Genomic DNA, 13,619 nt, shown 5'->3' on the forward strand with positions numbered 1-13,619 from the left:
AATATCTGACTCCACCCCAATGCACTCTATGACCTGTGGATTCTTTTTTCCCTTTCTAAATTCTGAACTCCCCCCTATCTAATCTCTCTCAGACCTCAAATCCTGTTTTTTAAGACAATCCCCCAAAGCAACACAATGCCACATATTCTCATGAAGGAATAATTTATGGGGAACTGCATCAGCTTCAGTCTCAGATGGGTGGTTGAGTTGGATGATCTTAATTGTCAGCTTCTAGGCCTTTTTCACGGAGTGAAACTACCAGACAATAGTTGGTAGGGCAGCCCCAGGTAAGCTGAGGAGGCCACTGGTCAGTGACTCAGCAATCACACTCCACCCTGCCCAGCGGCTCCAGGGCCAGAAGGGATCCTTATCAGCCCACCCTCTAAGCCATTTGCTGGGATCCTCTACAGAATCTCTGCCCTGAAGAAAGCGCTAAATCAAAGAGCACCAATCTCAACAAAGCAAACTCAGAGCTGGGTTTGAAAACCAGTTTTGCCACTTGTGATCTATGCAATCTTCAGCAGGCTGCTGAGCTTTCCTGAAGCCCAGTTGTAAAGAGGGTGCCAACAGCCATTCACGTGGTAGGCATTAAGGCTGTGACATCTCTGCCCTCCCAATCCAGAAAATCTACCACCCAGCTGTTTACAGGATGCCAATCAACCGGCTTGACTGGTTTCCTTAAGAAAGAGGCTGAACTAACCTGGACAGAGCTGTGTCAGCTCAGAGCAGAGGACTGTCACTCAAGTGGAGGAGACTGGAGCTGGTCCAGTGGGCTGCGAAGTAGACAACCCTCACCCCAGGAGCACGCCCCCCATTCCCAGCCCTATCAATGTTCCTTTTGTAAAACACTGAAACCTTCTTCAACTATGACAGCTGCCACCTGCACAAATAATTCAGGGATGTAATTTTGTAACTGAATACAAGCCCTGAAAGCTGAAAAGTTTGAAGTCCAAAATAATCCCTTTGACCTTCTGCTTAAACACTCACTAATCACTTTTTAATTTGTCGTTTATTTCCTCTCTCTGTGCTGTCCTCATAGGCTCCATTTTCACTTTAGAAGTATCCAGGGAGTGAATGGTATTACAAAACACCTGATTAAAGTACAAGTCAAACTTCTTTCCCAGACATCTGAGGCTCGGTCCGTGCCCGGCAGAGTTTTACACATTGCACTGGGTGGCAAGAAAGTGAAGGAGAAGAAGGCTGCTTTGAACGAGGGAACTCCTCCCTGAGAGAATTATGGGCTACAGAAACTAATAAGACGTGGTCCCCGCCCTGGAGGAATGCATCCTGGGGGGGAAGAGGGGGGGCGGGGGACGACGACAACAACCCATGATGCAACATGACAGGAACTCCCATAGAGGCATTTCTGAGATGTTCAGGGAGGACGTGCTCGGCACATGACCTGCAGGTGGCAGGGATGCAATACCAGTTTATCAACTAGCCCGGTGAATGCATTTCAAACATTCCTTGTTATCTTTGAATGGCAAAAATGCATTTAAGGCTACACTACAAGAAAAAAAAATCCAGAATGGGAAAGCCCCGCCCCCCCCAAGTTAACAAAATTGTTGTGTTCCACCCTCATCCCCTACCCAACTTTAAAAAAAAATTATTTTTTATTGATTTCAGAGAAGAAGGGAGAGGGAGAGAGAGATAGACATATCAATGATGAGAGAGAATCATTGATTGGCTGCCTCTTGCAAGCCCTACACTGGGGATCAAACCTGCAACCCAGGCATGTGCCCTGACCGGGAATCAAACCCTGACCTCCAGGTTCATAAGTTGACGCTCAACCACTGAGCCATGCTGGCTGACCCCTTACCCAACTTTTAACCTTGAGGACAAAGGATAAAAGTAGTTTGAAGGAGCCCATCTGATTCTGACAACATATAGATGCTGAAAGCATGAGAAAAAGAAAAACTGGTAGTTAAAAATGTTGTTCAATCCAGAAGACAGTTCTTAATTGGGGAAAAAGGTTTCTGGTTTAATCATTGCTAGGATTACTATAAATTGAAGTAAATTGATGCCAAATGAAGATATTGGGGTCATTCTACTCTGTGTGCTGTCTAGCAAATTAGCCAGCCTTTCACCTATGGAGTGATAGTCTCATACAGTCTGAGCTGGGTCAGCTCAGCCAGCATCCTGGAAAGGAAAATCATTTCAACCCCAGTTTTTGGTTCAGCAAACACATGCCTGATATCGATAAGATAGCCCAGGTGACTTTGGGAGTATCAGTTAAGTTTCTTTTGCCAAGGCAACCTTAAAAAACAAATACTAGGCAACAATGATTGATAACTTGCATTCCTCAGTGCTCATCCTGCTGCTAACTATAATCACACCGCTGCTCTCTGAGGCTCCATGTCTTCATGTACAAGCAAAAGAGGTGGTGTTATCAGGTGTCTTGTGGACCTTTCTAAGTTGAGGAGTTTTCACCTTTATCCAAGGAGTGCTGGGCATTTTATAAACACACTGAAGGCTTCATTTCCACAGCATCTCTACAGAGCAGATGGGCATCACTTTGCCCACTATCCTGGCTGGGTAACTGAGGAGCACGCTATTTTATGTTTGTAAAGGTCGACTGGCCAAGCAGAGCCCTCCGGAGTTCAAAGATGCTCACTTATAAAGAACAATTCCCGAAAACATTCCCCAATCTGCAAACCTTCAGATACAAAGGAAATTAATGACTGGCAGCTCTTGGCTCTGCCAAAGGAGTGGGTATCAGCAAAAATGTGGCGTGGGATGGAAGCAGGTGGGAATGAGCATTAGCTATAGCTGCAAACAGGATGCTACTATTCTTGGTGCTTGACAGCCGGACCTCATTTATTCGACCCCAGGAACCCTTTCCAGGTAGGCAGTCCCAGCTCGATTTGGGACACACCAGAACTGAAGATCAGAAACAGGGTCTCAGAGCAGCACAGCAGGCGTGGCGCTGGGTCAGGGGGGCTCGCCACAGCTCTGCGCAGCCATCCTCTTTCCCGTGCTTAGGTGCTGTGATTGGACCCGAGAAGGGGTGCATCTCAAACTGGCCGGCCCTCTGTAGACAGAAACCCGTGACTTGGGCCACCCTCAGTTGCTTAGGCAGCCCTGCCCCTTCCCCCACCAGGATTCGGACAACAAAGTGTGGGGGCATCCAGATCCTCGTGGGAGAACCAGCTGCAGTAAAGACTCCTAGGTGGTTGGCTACAGGAACCCTATTGTTCCAGAGGGAAGTTCTTTTGCCAAAACTCTCCAGGAAGCCACTGCTCTGTGATGCATTTTTCAGCTGTTGAGAGAAAAGAGTAGCTCCTGGGATGTTTCTTCAATGGGTCTGGAAGCCAGGCCCTTAATCCCTGCAAAGCAGCGAGGAGCCAGCCTCTCGCAGAGGGACAGAATGTCTAGTGTCCTTCCTCCAAATCAAAGTACAAAAACTGCCCAACTACCCCTTTACAAAGGCCCCAAATGTGTGCATCAGGCCGAGAGAGAGAGGAGGGTCGGGAAGCCCAAGCGGGGTTCAGGCCTCCTCTGCAACCTGCCCACCTGACCTCTCTATTGCAGTAGATTACAAAGCCCCCACTGTCCTCTCTGCCCGTCCTGTCCCCCACCCATCTACCCCCCACCATTACCACATACACTTTTTTATAGAGCAAAATGCCAAATAACAGTATTCCCCTTCACCATGGTATTGCCACGAGAACTACCTAGTCTGTTTGCCTGAAAAATGGAAGGTTTTCATGGAAATCTTGGCCTCCCCTCTAGTTCTCTCTTTGTGGAAATAGACTTGGATAGAAATGGAAGGATCCCCAAGTGGAACCTAACTGGGTGGGGAAGAGCAGAGAGCGGGGCCCCTGGAATTGCTCAAAAACCCGAGGAGTTCTGCTGCCTCCTGGAACAGACCTCTGTGCACCCTCACAGAGCCACCATCTCCGGCCCCTCATGCCTCTGTGCTTCTGCACGAGGTGGCTCTCTGGAATGGGTGGTCTCACCCCAGCATAGGGGACCCTATTATATAGTTTGAGGAGGGAGGGGAGCATTGACAGTACCTAGATTACCCACAATGCAAACAGTATTCCTGTGTGCCATGTAAATTGCAGGAAAGCGTTTCACCGCCCATATGAATCAACTAAGCAGCCAGAAAAATCAAGAAGGGTTTTCCGAGTTTGGTTTGGTGTGGTGACAGTTTGTAATTAGCAGGCCTAGGAGAGACCCTCTCTCTCTGCCAGGTTGTGGCAGCATGACCCTGGATTAGTGAGTTCTCAGGACCTCTGAGTCCTCATTGGCGAAACAGGTCATGTAGTCTGGAAGGGCTACTGGGAGGATTTCCTGAGATGGGGTGTTAAACAGTCGGGCACGGAGCAGAATCACACTAATGCTCTAATGCTTCTTTCTCCCCACCAAATGCACGGAGGGAAGGGGGCTGGATTCCGGAGGATCCGACAAGATCGTGAGAAATAATCTCTCCTATCATGCTCCAAGCACCGCAGAGAGCACAACCGCCGTGCGGGCTCCGCATGTCCATCAAGCTGACAGAATGGGTTTGGGGGAATTAATTATTCAACAAACTCGCCCTTCACAAATCCCATCCAAAGGAATGGTTTGATGCCTTTCAGCACACTGACTATAGAAAATACTGAAAGACCAGTGCACTTCAAAAGCCTCACAAAAACCCAGGCCTGGGTTTGGCAGGAGTTCCTCAGCCACTGGGTTTTTCTGTGTGTGGTTTGTAATAACATGCAAACCCGATGCCAAGTCCTAATCTATTAAGGGACTGCCAATTAGCAGAAGGCTTAGAGCTGCAGGTTTGAGAACCAGGAGCAGGTCTAATTAAGCTTGCAAATCATTTCTCTCCATCGCCCTTCTCAACCTGACACTGGTACACTGGCCACTTGTTCCGCATATATCCTGTCTGTATTCCTATGCACACGTTGGTTTGTTTGTTGTTCCTTTGTTTGACGGTTGCAGGCCTGAAGCCTGGTGCCTATTTTCACATCTGTCTTTGAGGGCAAAATTGGGGATTGAACCAATCGGAACAACTGAATAATCTGGACAGTGATTCTCAGCTTTGGCCAATCATCAAAATCATCAGGGTCGCTTATTACAAAACACATTCTAGGCACTACCCAGACCTACTCAAGTATTCAATCGGAATCTCTGGGGCAAGGGCCTGAGAATTCCCGCTTTTAACAAGACTTTGAGATGATTCTGTCCCAAGGGGATTTGGTAGTCACTGCTCAAAAAGGAAAAACAATTTCTTTGTTTACTTCCAGGGCTTAAAAAAATTGATGTATAATATACATAAGATGCAATTTATCTATGCATATACCAAATGCCAAACATTGACTGAAGGTCAGTGTTTACTCAGCCTATTGTGTGCTAGGGATGAAAAAACACTGAGATGGTAAGGCAGGGTTTCTGCCCTCAAAGAGCTCCCCGGCTAGTAACATCCCAACTGAAAAACCTGTATTGCCTTCATAGGGAACCTGTAAGAATTCAAACCTGCAATTCTCCTCCCACCTCTCTCTGACGCCTGTGAATCTAGCCTTTCCAATATCTTTGCCAGGCTGACTGCAAAAAAGAAACAGAATGATTTCAGACACCAAACAGCAGAGGCCAATCTTAGAAGGGGAGAAAAGGCCTGAGAAGCATATGGTTTCAAGATACAGGAGGAAAAAAAACGTGCCTTCGTCTGAAGACAGAAACAGAGTGGGGAGTAAACTGACGAGGCCCCAGGGCAGCAGAAAAAGCCCCGGGCTGGGTCCTGGAGCCCACGTTGGAGTCTTTTGCGATTTAAGTCCCTTTTCCTCACTGAGCCTCCTTATCTGCTAAAGAGAGGTTGGATCGCTTGGTCATATCCCAAAGCATATCTGACATGAACCTTTCTTCCTGGAGCCTTCAACCAAGTTCACTGTTGAGCTTCAACAGGGAGATATTCCACCTAGAAGAACCAGTGATCCAGAACACTCCCTGAGAAAATGTGGCCTAAACAGTAGCTTTTCGACGTCTAACCGGCTCTAAAAGCATGTTTTGTGTGCATGGCTTTCAAACAGGACTGATTTTCTAGCCATCAGGGACATTTTTATTTATCCTCTACAGTGACAGATACACAGTAGAGGCTCAAAGACAGTGGCGTGGCCAGGCTGTGTTAGAAAGCTCACTCTGGTGGCATGAGGAAGATGGATGGGAGCAGGGGACCTTTGTAACTAAAGCTCCCTGCTCAGTGAGGTGTGACCAACCACCTTCCCAAGGAAAAGCCTTCTGCACTCTTCAGACACATCCCCACCAACTCTGAATAAGGTCTATTAAGGCCTCGCCCCATCGTGAAGCAAGCCAGGTCCTAGACAGCACAGCTCAAATACTGCCTGCCCTCCAGGAGCGCTGGGACTGTTTCCCTCTTTGATTCCAACACCTCATTGAAAGGATGGCTAATCTCCCTCTTCAGGGTACCTTCACACAGCACTATTTAGGAGCATACTTAGGTGCAGATTAGAACTAAACAGGTAAAGAAGGCAATCCCCCTGTGGGAAACTGAAGAACAATGGCAAAGAGTAGTAGGTGTAGCTCTAAGCACATGGGTTTTGGACATAGATACTCCTCGGTCCTGTCTCCACCTTAAATAAATCAGTGAACCTCTCATGGTGATGAAATAGGAAAAAGATATTTAAAATTTTTTTATTGATTGATTGATTTTAGAGAGATAGAGGAAAGGGGGGAGAGAGACAGAGACAGAAAGAAACATCAATTTGTTGTGCCACCTATTTATGCACGCATTGGTTGCTTCTTGTGTGTGTGTGCCCTGACCAGGATCAAACCCAGAACCTTGGCATATCAAGATGGTTATAACCAACTGAGCTACCTGGCCAGGGGAGAGGAATAAGATATTGTGTGCGAAGATGCTTCATATAATGCCTGGCAACCGAAATGCTCAAAAATGTTAGCATATGAATATGGGATGGGATGCCTCCTGTAAGGAAAGGCCAGTGTTATTTTGGCCCATTAAAAAAAATCCATTATTCACTTCACATACAGTGACAAAATATGCACTCCAAAAGCCACCACCTTTGGCTTTGGGTGATTGACAATACAAATGTTCAGAAAAAGCACAGGCTTTGGGGTCACACAGATCTGCATTTGGAGCTTGGGATCTGCTCCTTTTACTCCTGTGACATTGGGCAAGCTATAAGCGCTGTAGGCCATCTGTAGAATGGGGCTAGTATAGCCGGCCTTGAGGGCTAATGTGAAATGTAGAGATACAGTACCATATGTGGTGCACTCAGTTCATGGAGGCTGTTGTTACTGCGCATGGCCCTTCCTCCAAACACATTGGAATGAATAGCCCTCTGGTAGCCCTTTGTCTCCACGTGGGAGCTCTCCTTTCCTTTAAAGGAAGCAAGGGCAACAGGGTATGGAGAGTATGTAAAATATCAATGTCTTTTCGATGTCTGATTATTCCCAGCTAAAGCAAATAACTAGGAATTTTCTTAGTACTTCATGCTGGTTTGAATGGTATGTCCCTGTCTTCCTTGGAACTTTCAAATAAGAATGGAACAATCTATGCAACAGGCTTAACAAATACTTTAGCACAATGCAAAAGTTTTAACTTAAGCAGTGTGCTGTACTTAACCTTGTTTGCACATAACATGATTATAAGGTTTTGATTGGCCACACTCAGTTAAATGTAGCAGTTAATAACCATCAAACATAGTCTCACCCTAATCAAACTCAGATCAAGGAAGACGTTTTCTTTGTTCAGGGTATTTTTACTTCGTGGGTAGAAAACAGGATGTGATGAAAGCACACCATTTCAGCCACATAGGCCTAAATTCAACTCTCAAACTACTTCGCTCGGGCCTCAATTTCCTCACATATACATGGGGGTGGGGGGGAGTTATAGGTCTGATCTTGTCCCCCTCTCCAAAACAATTTCTTATGTTGAAGTTCTAACCCGAGGACCTCAGAGTGTGACCTTATTTGGAGTCAGGGCCTTGACAGAGGTAATCTATCTACAATGATGTCATTAGGGTGGGTCCTTATCCAACATGACTGGCCACCTGATAAAAAGGAGATATTTGGACAGAGATGTGCATGTGGGGGAGTGACATGAAGATAGATATCTACAAGCCCAGGAGAGAGGCCTGGAACAGATCCTTCTCTCATATCCCTCAGAAGGAATCACCTTGCATTTTGGACTTCTAAACTCCAGAGATTGGGGACGATACATCTCTGAGGTTTAAGCCACCCAGTTTGTGGCACTTGGTTACAGCAGCCCTAGAAAATAGGGAGCAACTGTACCTACCCCCAGAGACTTGTGGTCTGGGGGAATGAGGCAAAGCAAAGCAAAAAGGAATAAACGATGCTTAATTCTGAATGATATAGTCAGGGGTCATTTGGTCAAATAAAAATAAAGTAACTATTAGCAACATAGAAAATCATATGAGGATGTACCTAAATAACCAACAGGAAATCAAATAAAAATTACTAAACGGAAATATGCCCAAATGGTGTTTGCGTCAGGCAGTAGATTATGGGTGATTTTCTCCTTTTCTCAAATTTGTGGTGATGTAGCAATACTGGAAAGCAAATTTACCTTTTAGAAAAAAGGCTAAAAGTTTTATGCTAGTGTCAAAAATGACCTGGGTCTTTCTATTTTGTTCAATTTTCACTAAACAAGTTATATACACCAGGCCCCAAGTAAGGCGTTGGGAATATAGAAGAAAACAGATGAGGTCCTTGTTTCAGATTTCACTGTCAGGGTTCTCATAAACTCATACTTATTATCTATACCTCTCCACATATGCACAGAAATACAGTATTTTCACTGGATTTTAGTCTACCACACAAACACACTAAAGAGAAAAGTTGTGTGTGTGGCCTAGGTATCTTTAAACACACCAGAAACTTTTCTTCTAAATGTTCTTACTCAATAAATCAGCCAGTGTGACTTTTCTGATTAGGTCCAGCTGTCAAAAACTGTACCAGCAGTGCCCAGCTGGCATAGCTCAGTGATTGAGCAATGACCTATGAACCAGGAGGTCACAGGTTAGATTACCAGTCAGGGTACATGCCCGGGTTGCAGGCTCGAACTGCAGTGTGGAGTGTGCAGGAGGCAGCCCATCAATGATTCTCTGTCATCATTGATGTTTCTATCTCTCATCCTCTTCCTTCCTCTCTAAGATCAATAAATATAATTGCAGTGCAAATTCAAAGAGAGGGGAAAGCCATCCTTAGATCTCATGACGACATCTGACTAATGTTAGGGTAGCTGTTTGCAGGTTCAATGTCCTGGCACCTGTGAACTCAAGTATGTTTGTATTTGCTTGACCAAGATTATCTGTTGGTCAATTTACAGCTGTTTAGAATATTTTGGAAGATCAGTACTAGAAGTTTCACTTCAGGGAAAGTCAAATTTAAAACTGCTGTGTAGGAACAATATAGTTAACTGCCACATACATAACACTACAAGACAGAGACTGAATAAACTTAGATTCCTGACACACAGAAGATACATAGCACGCCATGGGCTATAGGACTGAAGCACATTTGGGGCACAGAGGAAGCATTTAATATCACTCATTCATGAGAAGATGTCCCTTCCTGTCTCACATCTCTGAGCCTTATCTGTTCCCGAAGAATCAGTTTTCCAAATGTGTGACCCAAAGTCACTGCTCATCCTCTGTGGTGATGTGGTTCCATCAACCCAGGTCCTCACAGTGTAAGTTCTCTTGTCGATGGTTCTTTTCCTCCTGTTGTTCCTATTGTTGCATTCCCCCCTCAATCTTACTAAGCGGTTGACAGAAAGTGGGTCTTTTCTAGTCATGAACTAGTGCTTAATAGATAAAGTTTAGATATACAAAAATAAAAATCAGGGGGGGAAATGAAGGCTGGGACCCGCCAGAATATAAGTTGTTTCCTCTTCCTGGAGTTACATCCCTGAGTCTCCCCCCATGTTCCTAGCCCTTGTCTAAGTGAACCTGCTGGACTCCTCTGTGGCTCAGTTTGCTGCTGTTTGGAATACTTCAGAAGATGAGTACAAGAAATTTCACTTCAGGGAATGTCAAATTTAAAAACCTGGTTGGGTGCTGAGAAGAGGGTCGTGTGTATGTGAACACAGTGAGAAGTACTTATTAGGAAAGACCATCTCCTTCGCTTCAAATCTTTAAGTTTTGGTCAACTAGATTTTGAGCTCCTTGAACTGTATCTTTTTAACTTCATAGCCACATCAACCTAGCATACACGGGTGATTAAGAAATATTGCATGATTAAGTGGGCAAATGAATGAATTCATGAAGGCAGTTGCTTTAGGTCTTGAAGGAAAAGCATTGGTCTTCCAGTCCGACGACCTGGCTGAAATGGTAACATCTACGCGGACCTTTGCAGATAATTTTCCTTTTGTGCTCAAAGACAAAATATGGTTAAGTCCACATTTTATAGGCACGCTGATTAAGCTGACAGGAGAAAGATAGCGCATCTGAAACCAACTTTCGAGGGTTTAGAAATAAACTCTCACTGTATGGAGAAACTTTATACTTCCTCCATCCATCGATCTCCTAGTCCCTCTTCAACTCAGCAAGTCCCAGGGCGCATTTCCAACCCCACATTGCTCTGTGCTGAAGCCAAAGCCCAGTTTCCTGCCTCAAAGGCCCTTTGTTTGGGCTCTCTTTCCAAATCAGCGTATCCTGAGCTTGAACCCTCTTGCTTTTGAGAACTCTGATGCCTTGGCAGCAGAAGGCTTTGCCAGAAGGTTTGTGGTCCTAACAGCTTTCAAAAACCTCAATGTGAGGGCATGTCTCTAGCTAAGAAACTCTTTTCATGGTGGGGGCGGGGGGGAGAGTATTATTTTAAGAGTTGCAAAAACAACTTCAAATTGACTCTTTAGTCGTTAATTGCTACCAGAAGACTGAGAACTTCTTGTTCTCTTGTATTTAATTAAGATGATAGTTTTAATCAACTTTAAATGATATTGGTTAATATGCTCTGCTCAATCTCTGGCAAGTTTTGCCTCAGAACACTGGAATGCACTAAAGACAAATATTCAACATGTTCTCTCCCAACTGGAAAACACCTTCCTAAAGCAAGCGCAGATGGGAAGGCGGCTATCGTGCAGGTGCCATATGGTGCTCTGGAAGGATTCCAAAGCTACTTTTCAAAGATCAGATAAACTGCACCTAATCCACACTGTCTATTACAGATGCTATAAATCCAGGTAGCACACTTTTATACACTTGTTTGTTCTGAAGCTTGCTAATTATCTATGACAGATAACAGTTCCCAAACAAAAAGTTTTTAGGATGCAGGATAGATTAATGTGGAAGAACCTGCTCCCTGCCACACATCTTCTAATCTTGGGACAACCAGTAAGACAGGAATTATTGTCCCCATTTCACAGATGAGGAAACTGAAGGTCAGGGAGGATCCAACCCCTGCCTCGGATTGGAAAGCTAGCCAATAGTGGGGCCAAAATTTGAGCCCAGAACCACCTGACCCCTAAACAAAATCCTCTTTCTATTGAGCCACCCTGCCTCTTAAATAAGTTTAACACTTTACAACTCCCGAGTTTAAAACTGATGACGAATCTCTTCAAGTCGCCTCTCATGTCACAACCCTGCGACAGGACTCAACAATTCAACGTGGTCAAGACCCCCCACTGTCCTAGGTGCAGTCTTTTTCATTTGAGGGCCTCAGCGGACCTTAAAACCATCTAATTCTGCCCCATTCTTTAGATAAGGAAAAGTTGGGCCAACAGAGTGTAAGTGATTTGTTTAAGGTCACTAACTAGTGCCAGAACTGGCAATGACTTTGAAATGAGGGGGAAGTATTCCAAAGGTGAAGTAGTGAGGAAGTGGGGTGAACAGAAACCAGCCTTAATCAGGAGTACCCTTTCCCATAGGCAGAGAAGAAGGGGAGGGTGCTTTGAAGGGAACAGACATGATCAAAGGCCAGAAGGCAGACACCTGTGGGGTGGGTCTAGGAAACAATGAGGCCAGTAAGGATGAAGGTGGATGTCAGTGAGAACACCTGTGCGCTCAAAATAAGGCTGGCAGGAACTTGGAGGGATGCTGAGAGGGTTGTTCCCTTCTAAAGTAATCCTATTTCTGGAATATTTTCACAAAAAGAATATTTAGGGGTGGGGAAAAGTAGGTTTACATTTGCAAATACATGAAACACAGTTTATACTGGTATTATTATTATTGTATTATGTTCCATATGCACAACTATAAACCTACTTTTGCCCACCCCTGAATTGCTGTGCTTTGGGATATTATGTTAAGGTTTAAGATGCTTGCAGATTACTGACACGTGGGGCCAATATCTGATTTGCAGAATAACCAAATCGAGAGTGTAAAGGGATACTTTAAAATATGGTATCTAGTGGATTTAAACTTTAATCTGTACAAGGTAAGAATTTTGTTTCCTCTGGATTTTACCCATTTCCTAAGCCAGTTAACTTCTCCGAGTCCAGTTTTCCCATCTATAAAATGGGAGTGGGCAGGGACCACATCCCATTCATCATTAGGTACCAGGTACACTCCAGGGGCTCAATGAATGTTTGTGGAAATGACGCATCACTACCATTTACTCAGGGGCCTTTAATTATAAGACTGAGTAACATTATTATTAGTGCTAGTAATTATTTATCAACATGAAACTAAACATAGTTGATGCTGAGCTAAAATTATAGGAAGGTAGATTGCATATTAAGATAACCTTTTGAACAATTAGAACTGCCCCCAAGGAATAAACTCGCCATCACTGGAAGTATTAAGCAGAGGCTTCATACTAACCAAGAAAAGATGATTTAGAGGGGTTGTGTGGCCTGGATGGGGGTGAGAGTAGGAGGATTGATTATAGTCTTGAAGCCTGAATTTTGAAATGAGATACACAGTGCTGGGGTTAATTCCTAATACCTAACCTCTCTGTGCCTCACTTTTATCATCTGTAAAACTGGAGTAATATACCCATTCCACAAGGATACTGCAGGGACTGAATAAAGCACATGAAGCATCAGGAACACATTAGGTGCACTATACTGTTAGGTCCGTTCTCTTCTGAATCAGACACTTTGGTATTTCAATGTCAGCCCTCTCAGAACCGAGAAGCAAAAGAAACCCAAATAAATATCTAACAAGGCAAACATACAAACATGCAGTGTGCTGGTACAGTAGGGGATTGTTTTAAAGTTTTTCCATAGATAAAAGCAATGATCCAAATACTTTTGGAGTGACAGAATTAAGAACAACTATGGCAATATGATCAAACAGAAAAAGGTTGAAGGAGAAAATAGTTACCTTCCTCCCTTGAAGTGAGAACTTCACCATATTTTAAGAAATAGGAATTTCAGCGGAAGTACCCAGTTGGGCAAGAGAATTAGGGAATTCTTCATGCTGGAAGATTTCATTGTCCCATGTCACAGATGAGGCAACAGAGCTACAGAGAGGGAAAGTTAGTTGGCCAAGGTGACCCAGTAAGTTAGCAACAAAGTCAGGATGCAAACCCAGATTTCTTGACTCCCATCTTGGGCGTCTTTTCTCCACAGGAGGAGGTTTCTACTCTCCCATTCAGAGGCCCTCCTTAAAGCAAGGCAGGATGAGAAGAATCACCCATTCTAAATTCAGCCCTTTTAAGGTAAGTTAAACTTTTTTTTTAATAGA

General features: G+C 44.4%; 1 protein-coding gene across 1 annotated transcript in view; it reads right to left on the bottom strand.

The window, feature by feature from the left end:
- PLPP3 (phospholipid phosphatase 3) overlaps positions 1–13,305 on the bottom strand; it is a gene marked incomplete at its 5' end in the record, with an annotated part of 60,777 nt that extends 47,472 nt beyond the window's left edge. Inside the window, one exon of the mRNA XM_005878693.2 lies at positions 13,257–13,305. Within this exon, the coding sequence (XP_005878755.2) occupies positions 13,257–13,305 (49 nt within the window). The remainder of the gene's footprint in view (positions 1–13,256) is intronic.
- Positions 13,306–13,619: the final 314 nt, after the last annotated feature.

This window comes from Myotis brandtii, unplaced genomic scaffold (genome assembly GCF_000412655.1).
Source record: "Myotis brandtii unplaced genomic scaffold, ASM41265v1 scaffold57, whole genome shotgun sequence".
Lineage (NCBI taxonomy): Eukaryota > Metazoa > Chordata > Mammalia > Chiroptera > Vespertilionidae > Myotis > Myotis brandtii.